Source organism: Ptychodera flava, chromosome 8 (genome assembly GCF_041260155.1).
Source record: "Ptychodera flava strain L36383 chromosome 8, AS_Pfla_20210202, whole genome shotgun sequence".
Taxonomy (NCBI): Eukaryota; Metazoa; Hemichordata; class Enteropneusta; family Ptychoderidae; genus Ptychodera; species Ptychodera flava.
This window is the reverse complement of record NC_091935.1, coordinates 18,968,270-18,983,187: the sequence shown is the minus strand read 5'-3', so window position 1 is coordinate 18,983,187 and position 14,918 is coordinate 18,968,270. Positions and strand designations below refer to the sequence as shown.

General features: G+C 37.8%; 1 protein-coding gene across 2 annotated transcripts in view; it reads left to right on the top strand.

The window, feature by feature from the left end:
- The first annotated feature begins 5,285 nt into the window (after positions 1-5,285).
- LOC139138719 (angiopoietin-1 receptor-like) overlaps positions 5,286-14,918 on the top strand; it is an 87,065-nt gene continuing 77,432 nt past the window's right edge. Inside the window, exon 1 of one of the 2 annotated variants that reach the window (XR_011553661.1) lies at positions 5,286-5,378. Coding sequence is in view for 1 of the 2 variants with exons in the window: in XM_070707227.1 (XP_070563328.1) it covers positions 5,327-5,378 (52 nt within the window). In the remaining variant the exon portion in view is untranslated. The remainder of the gene's footprint in view (positions 5,379-14,918) is intronic. The other variant, XM_070707227.1, reaches the window with a different exon arrangement.

Genomic DNA, 14,918 nt, shown 5'->3' with positions numbered 1-14,918 from the left:
TCGACACTTTATTCTATCTACATATCTCATTTATGATCGCTTCTTCAAGTCAGAGACCCTGGAGCGATTACGGAGAGTCTAGTCAACATTAACCTTGAAGCATTTAAGGCGTGACATGTTGCAACCAAAAAGATATTAGACACGAAATTCATACTGGTGAAACGTGATCGAAGGCATGACTGAAGAGAATGTACAATGATCAATAGCTCTAGGCGGATACTGGGGTTGCAAGTCACTAAACTGAATTCATCTGTCATACGAGATCCAATTATCACTACAGATCCTGCTTGCTTGCAAGTTTTGCCATTATCTCAGAACACGTTTTTAACGACTGTAATCCCTATGACCGTCGGATTTATATCGCCTTTCGGATAGACATTTAATAGAATATTCTTTTTAAAACTGGCAAACGTCAAGACTCATGGAAACATTTTCCTTGTTAAAGTACAGCTCAAATCGACAATAATATATTGGAATTTGTGATAAAAAACACGAAAAGGCTTGTGATTCTAGTAAATCAAGACGCGTTTTGAGGAAATTGTCATTTCGTGTCACTGCAATATTACCACAACATCATACAGTCAATTATTTGGTAGCACCAAAAGAGAAGAGAAGAGCAAATGTTTTGTTCACTTAAAGTGGAGCGTATACGGTAAGGTGTACAAAGTACACTGTGAACCAAAGGTAGACAGAAGACCGACCGTCTACTACTAGTTGGCTATACCTTTTTAACAAACCGCTCCTTGGATCCAAATATGACTTTAGAATGTACCGTAGTGTTCAAAACGTTGAATGTTTATTTGATATACAAGAGAAAGAGAGCAAATGATTGGCTTAATTATGACAGCAAATCAAACATCGGATAGCGAAGGTGACATTTATTGTTATCCTCATTGTATTGAACGTTTCCATGCACATAGAAAGTTCAAACTTTATTCTAAATAATTTGTTGAGGACACCAAATAACTTACAGGGGTCGATCGCAATAAAAAATATACATCATTTCATAAGAGTTTGGCACACGAATTGGTAAAGATTTTAAACAAAAATTACAACGATGTGTCAACAACTGGTTGTAAGAGCTGGAAATAATTTCAGAAAACCCTCCCATGGGTGATTATCGTCAGCAAATAGTACACTTTATCCATGAGACCTTGAGAGCTTTATATGAGGCAAAACATTCGATCATAACTGGCCCCTCTCTTTGTTATCACCAATCACTGAATTTCTACTCATCTGATCAGGACCATTCAAATATGAAGCGATGGGTCCAACCATGGAAGGTTGTGATATTGTACACCTTGATATTGAAAATGTAAAGGAAACTAGAGTCTACCTGGGCTATCCCAATTAAGGTAGTTTGCGCCCTGAAAGTGAAAGACTTAAACTTTTGCTAAAACTTTCCTGAATGGAACTTTCAACCATTCTCTTACCAAATCAATAATAAAAATCGGGGGTCACCTTGCAGTGGACATGCCATTAAGAGAGTGATGTGTTTCTTTTCAACAGGGTTGAGTCCCTCGCACCGCTCACTGTCCCTTTCACTTAACTTTGATAAATCAATTGTTTTGAAAAAAATCAATGATTATAGCGTTGGAGCTATTCTTTTTTTCAACTGCAATACTAATCGGAATAATTAGGCCTTTCTCTCACTCAAAACAGTTTGAAAATTCGCATTTTTCACACTATTATTATTTACAATCTCAGTGATATGAAATCTCTTGGAGTTAGTCCTTTCTATGCCAAAAAAAAACTCTGTGATTTTTCAATGAATTCATACCAGTTTGCTGTGGTTCTATTGATACTATTTTCAGTTAAATGATCCAGTTCTAACTGTAGCTATTTTTAACTCTTTGAATAACAATTCTAATATCTTCAGAAGAATCGTAAGCTATCTATGTTTTACAAACTTGAGTTTTAAATCTTTAATGAATTTCTCTCTCGGTTTTGATTTTATTATTACCCTGCGCACGTGTTTTATCCAGCCCTTTTCATTTGTTTGGCTTTAGTTTTACTTGATTTTGTGTAAGATAGTTTGTGACAAAAACAACGGATTGAGGTGACTGGTGAAAGGTTTCTGACTGCGGACTTGGGTAACACCGATCGGGAAACACGCTAATCATTATTCTATAAATATGACTAAACAATAAAGAATATAAAAAATTACATATCGAAGTTCGTTATGTTGCAGTTAACCGAAATAATATTACTTTGCTTCTTTCATGTTAGGCACAATGTCACGTTTGCTTAGTCGGGTTCGGGAAGAAGTTGGTATTTTTGGAGCAAGTTAGTTTAGGCTTAGCTGGGTTGAGGGGCGCGAGTCGCGACCTAGATGAGTCATACTATCGTTGTGATTTTAAAGAAACTACATCAATTCAATACATTTAAAGAAATGAGCTTAACTCATAAGGAAACATGGGTAATTATACAAAGCATTGCACCTTGTAAAAAGTATCAAAATGATATAAATTTACAGAATATAAAGCAAACAAACTCGATCACGACTACAAATTACAGAAAACAATTTTCAACTGTGTGTATAATCAATCCGCTGCCGCTTAAAGGGGAACTGGAAGATAACTTATTGTCCTACAATATACGCTGGCTTATTACTGATTCACTTCTCTGTTTCAAGTTAAACGTTCTCATTTTACAGATCTTGACACACTTTGCATTTTGATCTGTAGACCATTTGTGGTCAAGGCCCTCGGTACATCATTCTATTTTGTATTTGTTAATTTTCTCGGCAAAATTCGATAGTCCTAGGCCCCTTAATATTAATTAAAATTTTGTATGACAGAAGTCCTTCACATGAGTTATTAAGTGATTTAATCAAAATGTAACGTGACAAGGGTATAGAAAAGGATGTGGACTGTGGTAATATTCTGTTGGATTAACATTTCGTACAGTAGGTACTGTTTTTACAGGAAAGGAGATTTTCTGGAAAATCAAAAACATCGAGACATTATTAATCTGGACGACTAAATTAACAGCAGGAAAACCTTTACCTTAGGGGATGCAGCTTGCTGAGAATTTAGTAATTGAGGTGGATGATACACAAATAATATTATTCCGATTGATGGACTCCAAAGGACTCGTAAACAACTCCAATCTTTACAACTTCAGTGGGTTTGTATTTAAATGATGTGGGTGAATAAGTTGAAAGTATAAATGCATGAGGCAAGCTGTTTCGTACAAATAAAGCGCTAGTGAATCAGTAAGTACAAAAGTACATGATGAAAGAAAGGCCCTGGTTGGATCATGAGTTGCAGGTCGTGGAACTCGAATAGTGTAGATACCTATTCACAATTTACATGTTAGTAGTATTGTTTTGTGTTAATTTTCAAGAATTATTTACTCCTCATTTCCAACAAATTTGTTTGAGTTCAAATTTACGTTAGTATGTTCACAAATTGGCCAAATAATGACCAGTATCGAAAAGATTATGGCGAAGGACGACGTCTAATAATGAAAACAAACATTTCTATAAATGTCGAGCTCAAAGTCGGAGTATCTGTTTAAAGATGGCATCGGAAAAAGAGTGCCAAATTCTTCCTAAGTCTGAAATCAGCAAAGTTTATTAATCAGATGATGAACTAGTCATGATGAACATGTCATGATGAACAAGTAGAATGCCTGGAATTAAAGCCGCACTTTTCAATCCAGGTTCTCGCATTGGTGGAGTTCTCCTCCCAGTCAAACACATGGCTAGTATGATGTTTGATTCTATAACATTAATTACACAAACTGATCTCAACCTTTTGTCACATTTTACTAATCTTGTAAACAGAGATTATGCAAACTTTTGATTGACGGTCGGTTCAAATCGCCAACGGTCATTGATTCCCCACCACAAACGCTCGAATTTCCTAAAAAATTGTCTTCCAGTCGCGTTAAACTTTGAATATAACCACAGAGTTCGATCGGCAGCAACTTCACGCTGACCGCTTGGCAGTCTGTCTGTGTTTTTGCGGCCGGGAAAACTAAAAAGTGGCATTTTCTGGAGCGTGTGCCCGCGTGTTGCCTGTTTGGTGTCCACTTACAACGATGAACGCCGCCATACCTTGGCGTCCTTTTAAAGGGAGGCTCCGCCTTTAAACTCACCATTCACGTTGTCGCCAAAACGGCAAAGAAGAAATACAGAAGAAACGCATTACTTGATTATATTTCGAGAACGTATCGAAGAAACGAAAGTATAAATTTTACAGAAAGCTTTATTATAAATGAACACTTCTAACACTGAATTGTTGTGTTAATTTAGCTTCCAAACCCTAAACAGATCTACTTTCACCGTCGAAGATGCCATATACATGTACCAAATTACGTGACAATTGATGGAGAAGTCTGAGAGATATCGAAGACAAAAGAGGTATCCAAATACAAACACACTATTTAAGGCTTTTGAATATCCATCTTGTGTAAGGCTTTTCCGTTTTCTAGCACTGAATTTCTTACATTTAACCAGGAAGTAGTTTCCAAAGCTTCTACGTACACTCGCTTTGGCTAATTTTGCCGGGCAACTCGTTTGAGAATGCAATTAATGTTTCCCTACTACACCCTAGTCTGATATGCGTTGGTCATGCAAGGCATATACCGCCAAAAAGCCAAAAATTCTGAAAGCAGAAAGCACCAGTTGCGTGGCATATCAACATGCACGTTTCGCCGGTTATGTTATGGTTACAGTACGCGGTTACTTATCGATTTCTTACATGTGACTACCAAGTAATCGGTACTTTTAAGTCCACCTCATAATGTCGTCTTTTCGTGCATGGTTACGTTGTATTGTTGAAATACCATTAACGGTTGGAATGAAGGAAACGCAACGAAGTCAAATATAATTGATTTTTTTTAAGAGTGTGTTTAATTCTGTCTCTCCTGTACATTTATTTATAGAGCTGAAAGTAGGGTATATTGGACAATAGATTCTTTCTGGCGCCGTCTAGTGGTCTCTTGAATGTTGACCCGGTCATTTGCCTTAAAGGCAAGCCTAGGCGTAGCAGCGTGACCTACTTTTCATTTCAATGATCTCTTTCAATTGGGCGAAGCTTATAACAATTGGAAACCATCTTGGCATATCATGACCGATCTCCACTTCCTCGTGTGACCAAGAATTAATCGCTTTGTTTTGAGATATATTTAGGAAGACTTAGTGTAGTAAAAGATGAGAACCTGAAAAAACACGGATCTTTTGCCAAAATTACTAAATCGTAAACGTCGTGAGTAAGTTTTGACGTATGTAAAAGGCTAATAGCCTACACCTACTCAAAGTTTTCCCGTAATGCCCTAGACACCGTCACACGCACGGCTTACACTGCAACCATAAAAAATGTATGTCCTTCAAAGCTGGTTGATTTTGTGCCTCACAGTATCATTGACAGGTACGTTCACCAAAACTCTGATATTCATGTGTACAGTTAGAATACTGTCGTTTGTTTATTATGAAATCGAGACTGTATTTGTTGAGAAATTTGCTAAAAGGACGTGTTTATTTTGGCTAACGAGACGCCATACAGCTCTTCGAGGTACGAAAGGCTTAATTCTTACAGAGTGGAGAACTAATCGTGCCGTTGAAAGGGGAGTTGCATTGTTTTTAAATTTGAGGTACGGGTCACTTTGAAGGTTATGCCTCGGCGAGATGTTGTAGTGACACTGTACTTGGAGTGACTTCCGTCATTCCTGAAATTGGAAACTACATGCAGCTGAATTCTTACTGTTAAGTGAGGAAATGTATCTGACGACCCTGATGATAATTTCCCTCGTGGAATATACTCAATTTATATGTCAGGTGGCATGTGCAATCTCACTTCCATAAAGAAAAATTATAATGTTTTATTATAGTCGCACAACATGATCAAGGACACGTTCGAATGTTATGTAAACGTTGTTTGTTCATACTTCCGGGTTCAGGATGTCGTGACACACATGCCTGTTCTATATGCAGCCGAATTCTTATTGTGAAGTGAAGAAATGTATTTGGCAAATGTGATGATAATTTCGCCGCTGGAAAATGCCCAATTAAAGCCCCTGTAGCTGTAACTCTTGAACTTTTAACCGTTATTTTAATTTCCCGCCATTTTTAAAAACTGGTAATATTACAAAGAAAACAAAGCATATGATGTACCTGTGAAAAACATTCAGCACTATGCATTATAGTTTACTACTCTGTTGTTTCTGTGAAAATTCCAATGCATATATGCATGATTTGCATTGTTTTTGCTTTATTTGCATGAGGGCGCCATTTTACGTTTGGGCAGACGTTTATTATTTACCTTCCTCAAAATTGCACATGCAGTCCCAGTGGACAGTTTATTATGCTTGTATAAACATCCCTCGATGAGTACATTCCCAAGAACTTGTTTTAGTTTGGAAGTATAATCACAAAAATAATGCTAAAAGATACAGCTATTCGGCCTTTAATATGTCAGGAAGGCACTTGTAATCACTTTTTCATAAAGAATAAGCACAACGTTTCATCATAGTTGCACAAGGATAATTTCGACTGTTATGTAAAACGTTTTTTTTTACTTTCGGATTCAGAGAGTCGTAACATAAACGCCTGTTCTATATGCAGCTTAATTCTTATTGTGAAGTGAGGAAATGTATCTGAAGACCCTGATGATAATTTTGCTAGTGGGATATAGACAATTAACATGTCAGGAAGGCATGTATAATCACATTTTCATAAAGGAAAACCGTAAAGTTTTATCATAGTCTAACAGGGACATGTCCGTTTATTATTTAAAACGGTACCTTTTTTCATACTTCCGGGTTCAGGATGTCGTGACGCACATGCCTGTTCTGTATGCAGCTGAATTCTTATTGTGAAGTGAGGAAATGTATCTGGCGAATCTGATGATAATTTCGCTAATGGAAAATACTAAGTTAATATATGTCAGGAGGGCATGTATATCCCACTTTCATAAAGGAAATTTTAAACCTCAATTATTATAGTCTCATAGAGACATGTTGGGTTATTATTTAAAACGGTACTTTTGATTTTTTTTAATACTTCCGGGTCTAAGGAGTCAAAACAGAAATGCCCTTTCTTCGTTAGATACACCATAATCGACATTTCGATATAATTTTTGCCTGGTTTGATATGAGTATTTTCGTCATAACAAAGTCTGTTGTCTTTTTCTTTAGGCTGTTTAACATTGTCATCTAGTGATCTAAAGTCTTTCGAAGTGAAATTACTGTTTTTCAACAAAATTAAAGTGTTTCTTCATGTGCAAAATTTAAAACTCATACGATAAAACGTGCAAAAACGATTACTACGGCTACAACAAGAATGTTAAAAAAGCAAGCTATTCGAATAAACAGTTTGTTTCTCTTATCAGATAATGAATATCAATTTGTTTTCTTCGGCTCTCTATCATTTGATTAGGGTTACTTTTAAGGCAGTTCATATTCCCCTGGTGATGCGGTAAATTTTTGTGAGATGTAAATCATTATACATATGTGTAAACATGATGCTACTTTTCACATTTAAATTTTTGCTAGGTATCTCAATAAATTTCACAGGTTGACTGACATGCTATGATTTTTAATGTGGCATTTTCTGCAAGTTATAATTTTGAGCATATATGATATGTAGCTATATTTTGTTTACTGCTAGCAGTAGCTAACACTGTTTCTCGAGAGTAGTGAATGAAAACAAGTGCGACATTATGTACGAGCGCTCCCATAGCTCCTTAGGTGGATCGCTTAGTCTACAGCATATGCTTTAGGGTTTTGAGGGGAAGATCTGCCCTACACCTTGTCATAATACAAGACAGCGACAGACTGACACGCTCTAAGGTAAGCACAAATGAGCTTGAGTTACGTCTAAGCTCGACATGCCATTGCAGACGACAAAGACTCTTTACTGTGCGAGATAAGGCAAACGTAATATCGTTTTTAACTTTAGCGTTGATCGCAATGATTATTCGCGACTTCACCCACTCTGAAATCAGCATATATGGGGATAATTATTTACACGCATTCAATTGAGACATAATGTTCCGCCAAGATATCTTGCACTTGAAGGAAACTTACTCAGTATAAGTCGTCACCAAGACCGACGACTACGGCATATCGAAGTACTACCGTCTATCTTTACCGTCAAGAGAATAAAAATCATGAGAGAATAATAATATAAGTCAGGTCTTGACCTTAATCAACACATCTTTAACACATGTTTTTTTTTCAAATATTGGTCGCTGATATTATTTCCAATAGATGTGTATCATGTGAAGACGTACAATCATATACTTGTCGTTTATTCCGCTAAATAGCTGACTCCTTATGGATATGTAGGAAGGAACATCTTATTCACAATACTTCAGACCTATTAAGTCTCACCGAACCCGGAAAAATAATATGATACTCACTTTATCACTAAAGAAGGCTTTTAAATAAAAAAAAATTGACATTTAGCGTTCATAAAATAACTAATACGTCTTTCTCCATTGGTTTATTTTGTGCACAGACATGTACTAACGCATTTGAGCAGGCAATTATTCATATAATATGAGAATCGGACCTTCTCTCATAGCTACTAAACGGTACGTTCGTTCACTATCGTTCAAGCACTACGTAGAGAGTTTCGGTCCGGCGTAGAGTTCAGCAAAATGCATTTCCCTTCCACAAAGTGAGTGGCGTTCTATTTGAGCTGCAGTTCATGTCCTTTTCAAGCGCATTGACCATACTTTTGGTATATATGACAAGACTATTTCAACCGTGAACGAAGGATCTTGAGTACCTTGAAGTCGTGTAGCTACAGAGCGGTACGGCCTTCAGGTTTGTCAGTCTGTTTGAAAAAAAATATCCTGATTTACAACTTCGGTAGCACTAACCTAATTCCAGAGGTCGGAATATTATCAATTGATAACTGTTATCAAAGTTTCGAAAGAAAATTATTGTTTACATTGTCTTTTAATGACAATCTACAATGTATGTGTCTGTTATGAAAGGGGGGGGGGGGGGGGGTCCCTGACACTTCGCAACAAAACCAGGCCGCCCCACACAACTTCGCCCCAAAAAGATTTCGTACGAAAACCACCTCGTCCGAAGTACTGCCTCTTTCCACGCCACTTCGCCCCAAGTACCATCTCGTACTAAAACCACTTCGCCCTAAGTATAGTGCCATCACAATACTACCAACTCGTCGTAAAACAATGATACGACGATTTACAACTAGGTTGATTTTTACCTGCAACTCGCGGCGGGAGCTTTACTTTGTCAGGACATTTTGGCTACCACGAACCATTTGCATAAAACCATAAACGGTAGAATTAGTAAAAAAGGACAACACGAACTACTATATACTACAACTCGGATGCCCAGCGCGGAATTGCGCGATGTCATTTTCTCGAAATGTGTACACCTTCAAGACTTTAGTCCTTGTATAAAAGGAAGGTGATGCAAACCTCGATGGTATTGATTGATAATTTTCAGCTTTATTGCTGGGCAATAGTTTGAGTGGAGGTGCCGTTGTTTTGGTAGCGAAATTCGGAGTGAAATGACACCTTTGGAGAATAATTTTGGTGCGAGGTTGTTTTGGTGCGAAATTGTTTTGGTGAGAAATGGTATGGGAAGAAATTGTATGCTTCCGGACTTAGAGAATTGTGTCTGCAGCAAAATGGTTCAGATACTTTTGTCTGCAGGGAGAGGAATTTGAGATTTGCGTCTGCAGCTAGTGTATGGCAAGCACAAACCAGATTTGCGAAATGACAACTTCTCACTAGTTTAATCACTTATCCAAACGTTTTCCTTGTTCATCATCATAAACATATGTATTGCTGTAGGATGGAACCGGAGCTGCAGAAAAATAATATTTCGCAAAGAATCAAATTGCAGTCAAAAAGTTGCGATCACACTAATGCAACGGTCATCATCAATTATAACCAGGCATTCATTCAAGATGCACTGTTTTACTGAAATGCTAATAAATTAAAATATTTCGAACATTTATTTATGGGCACTAGCCACTGTCATAATAATCACATTTTGTTATGAGCGACACTGCTAGAACATGAAAAGTTAAATCTTTATTGCTATTTTGTAGTCCATATTACTTTTACCGGTTTCACGTCAATACATGCTGAGGTGTCATGCTTCATTATACCTTAATTTGTCCGATCATATACAGTACACTGTCTTCAAGGTCAAGCCAAAACATCTGTTATCAAGAGTTTGACGTTTCCTTACACTACTTTCTAGAAAGATATTTTACTGTAGCCGTATAGCTCTGTGTTATTGTTCTAATGTTTGGGGCACCACGCCGATTGGAAATATTCAAGTTCTAGAGCGTATACAAAGACGTTCAATTCGATCAATTCTAGACGCAGACTTTACAGCACAATCAAAGATCTCAATTCAAAATTGCATTGGTTACCTCATACCTTCAACCTCAATGGCAGTTTCCGGTATTTATCCCATAAATTCATACAACATATGAATTTTCCGCGCTCACGGTTTGTCATCATGAGTTGAAGTATTCTTTAATAGAAGTATCCACCGATATGGAATACAGGGAAAGCAACTCCACACATTGTCATATCTTGGATGTTTGCGTTCAGAGTATGATAACATGCATTTTGTATGTCTATTTTTATCAGCTGTTTTGTGTGAACTGATAAGCCATGGCGAGACATGGCTATAATCTGCATGTCCATGCACAGTCTCCACGCCAGAATAGCGACTCTGTATATCACAACTATCCATTTTGCTGTGTTTCGAACGTTTGCCACACTTTCATCGTCAGTCGCCTAAAATTTATCTTCAGTGGATAGAATGTGTAGAATAAATAAGCACAATTAAGTGTGTGGAACAGGCATTTTGCAGTTTAGGAGACGTACGCGTACGATTGGCTTGGCTATCAGGGCACTTTTCAAAGTCAAATACGCTTACTCATTCATTGATTATGGTAAATCAGCATGGGGTGAGTCTGCCTAGACAGAATACTGATAATATAATTGATTGCACTTGGTAAACTGTGTGTTTTAAGAGATTTTGTTCTCAGCTTTAACTTCACATGTTCATAAATTAAATGCGCAACATTATGTTCAGATATTCGGACTTAAACTCTGTCAATCATATGAGATGCAGTGCAGTAACAACACGATTGGAACTAAATTGGGATAATTGAATTTTGATATTTTCCTCAAATTTAAAAAGTGTTAGGTGCCCTGTAGCTGAATGTTGCAATATTACAAATTACTCATAATAAGAAATGTGTGAGTTAAAAAGAAAATTAGATGAGGTTACATTTGCAGATTAAGTCGTCATTACTTCACCATCCAATTATCCCAAATTAGTTCCAATCGTGTTTAACATGCGTTGCGTTAGAACTTTCAGCTGCTGTTACTCAAACAGCTACATTGCAGATCAAGAACAATCGACAGTTCAGCTGTCTGTTCAGACAGAGTTGTCCCGTGTCGCTTTGATGCATTTACTAAATGGGTTTCAGAGTTTGTAACTCAAAAGTGGTGTTGTGATACCCTTGCCAATCATAAATATTGTACGTGAGACGTGTCTGCCTCACACACTAAGTTGTGGAACTAATCTGAAATGCACTATAAACGTATTGATGTCCCATTGAAGTTTGTTCGTTGTTCATTCCATTTATACATTCGTTCTTTCGTTCGTGCGTAGGTTCGTTCAGTCATTCATCTTTGTTTGTTTGTTAATCTCGATAACTTCATAAGTAACTTTTCCATGAAATACTGCTAGTTTTCAATCGGGTTCGAACCCACAACATAGGGCAGCAGTCGCCTGGCAGACAGGCAACAGACAGAACCGCTCATCTATATCTCAACTCTCAAAAAAGAGTGGTTCAATAACCGGCTAATAAGTTGTTACATTTTTCTGACTGCGACCGCTCCACACGTTGTAGAGTTCGTGAAGCACTCACGCACGTACGCTTACTACCACACATCGCACACACACAGAATTATCGAAGAGAAGCCATGAATACGTCGCTTAAACTGGGGGAACGACTAGTCTCGGGGACAAGTCGAGACATGTAACACGTATCTAGAACAATTACATGCTGTACTACACAATAAATAAAAGACATAAAATAATCTTTTAGTCGACAATGAAGACCCGAAAAACATGACAAACAATATTAATACGATTCCTACAAGTACTGAGTCAAGAACTGAGTCAATAAAATATTAAAACTATACTGCTTACAACCATCAGCACTATCTATTTTTTTTCAAATACGAAGGTTAATTGTTAACATCATTGGCTTCTGTTACCTGAAATGACCTTTAAAAAAACATTTCAGCTCTCAGAATTCATGATAGGTATGGCCTATTCGGGGCAAATCTCCTTTGTCTCAGAACAGGTTTCTCCTTGCTGTGGTTTATTTTATTTTGATACCTTTGACTATGATATGTATTGCCAATAAAGATTTACACTAACAACCTTTGGTGTCTGGTCTTGTTAGCATGGTTTTGTAACGATTTTTTTTTCTCCGTCCTCCATGAGAGAAAATGCGAGAGCGTTTGAAACCGGTTGACCTCGCTGTTAATTTTATGCAGGAAATTACAATAACAATGCTTGGTCGAATGACGCAGTGCCTTGAGGGTGGGATCGCCAGTGGTATAGGGGAGGAGTACCTTCCCGATGGTGATAAGTGGTGCGGATTACCGTCGCCTAGGTGACTGGCGTTGCAAATACCTGGACTGAACCCACGCGTGGACTGAACCATTTGGTTTTTTTTGGGTGTCGATGGTACTTTGACAATAAAAGTAAAGATGCACAGATATCGAGTTTATGTCTTGTTTATGAGCGGCCAGTATTTCCAACAGCATGAATTACGTGCATTTGCCCTAGAAGAAATAAATAATTTCGAATAAAACATCGCGAATATAACCACATTCCTTAAGCTCGACGTACCCCAAAGAACCATGAAATCGCCCGACTTTCGATTGAAGAGATGAGTTTTGCCAAACCGCGTATACAGAAAAAGTGGCAGATGACTTTATTTTTAGAATCATAGACAGTATAGCGAGATGTAAAAATGTGAAAGAGGCTCCCCATCTAACTATCCTAAATGTTTTTGTGTCGAGTTTGTGTTTGATTCGTTTCGAAAATGTGTTCCTACATTCTTATCCGATTGTGTGTGTTAATAAAAATGTTTGTTTCGCTTTGGATATTTGTAGAGAAGTTTGGATTAGTGTGTACGGTAATGTTTTGTTTGTGTGGGGAAAGCTTATGGCGAGACGCAGCCGGACCTATGTTGTTACAAAAGTTGATAGAGTCGCCCTTTGACGCTTGCGTTTCGAAACCCGGTTGTGGTTTCTCATCAGTCGCGGTGTAGATTCTTTCCTTAGTTTGTGTTTGTGAAAATTTATTTTAATGCATTTTAGTGGTCTTGCTTTTCGATTAGCGAGGCAAGTATATTAATTTTTGGTCACGTTGTGAGTCCGTTTGGTGGTTCGGTTTGTTTGTTCTATGTTCTTTACTTCGGTAAATTTTGTTTTGACTGGTGTGTCTTTTAGATTTTTGCGGAGGTTTGTGAATTTTTAGGCAATAACACTGGGGGTACGGATTTTATGTTTATTGGATCAAGATACTCACAAGTATCCTGGTTGATGTGCTTGTTCTCGTACATTTTGATTCATAGTTCGTTTACTTTGTTTACTGTTTGTTCTGGCTTGTTGTGTATAATACTGAGTGTTGCGTAATTGCCTTTCGCATTCGAGTACGTAATCGTTTGTGTTGACAATGACGAAAACCCGACCCTTGTCGAGGGTTTTTTTTCCCGAAATTTGTCTATTGTTTGCAAGCTGGTTTATCGCGATTCTTTTAGCACGCGACATGTTTTGTTTCCTTGTTTGAAAGGGTATCTCTAGAAGTGCGAGTTTAGCAGCTTCAGATAGCTTTCAAGTTTTTGGTGTTTGTTGTTTGTGGAGCCCAATTTGACTTTTCTTTGATGTTGCGATTGTTTGTGTCTCACGATGTAGCGTAGTCACATTTTACGACTTTATTTGTTGAAATCCTGAGGTGGTTTATTCTGTTTGTTTTGTTGCGTCCGAATTAATTTAAGGCCTTTGCCTAGTACTATTTTCGGAGTTTCATAGTTTGAGCGATGATAGGTTGTTGTTGAATTTCATGTTGTTGTCGGCTTTTCTTCGGAAATAGCTGATTTATTTCCACGGCCATTTTTTCTGTCACGTTATTTTTATGTGTACGATTTTTTGTTATTTCTTTTAAGTGTAGAACACTTTTTGGAGTGTTTCATGGCCCTGAAAAGGGCCGCTTGGTATGGGTTTTTGTTAGCGCTTGGCGCGTTTGTTTTGGCGATGAGCCTATAGCTTTTTTATGCTTCTTTTCGCCGATTCGATGTGCTTGGTAAGTAGGTGTTTGCCGCCTTCTTGTCACTGTGTGTGCGTACATGGACAGTCTGCATAGCCCTTGAATGTGGTCTCGATTTTGATCAAACCATGGAGGTACCTCCATGATCAAACTTACAATTTAGGAGTATATATCAAAACTGATAAATGATTTATGTTTTCACATGGGTTCACAAAAAGTTTCGCCCCGGTGTTCATTTTTGGCCCAGGAATTCCATCTACCCACCCTTTACAGAGTAGTAAGCTTATGGGGCAAGTAAATATGGATGCGCCGGTGCGATTCAACGATCAACCTCTATATCGCATCGAAAGTCAACAATTTTACGGCACGGACTATGATTTTATAAGTTTATACACAGTCCCTCGTGGATAGAGAGACTGTGGTTTATATAAAAATTATAAGGCGCGGGGTATTATATATTGACTGATTACTGTAGCTATAGATAGGCTACATTCAGGACGGGCAGCGACGGGCAGTAATTAGTAGGCAAAACCACGGTCCCTCCACAGAGGGACCGTGGCAAAACAGGTGGTTTTCACCGTGGGCAGAACTCGGTGCAATGATACTGA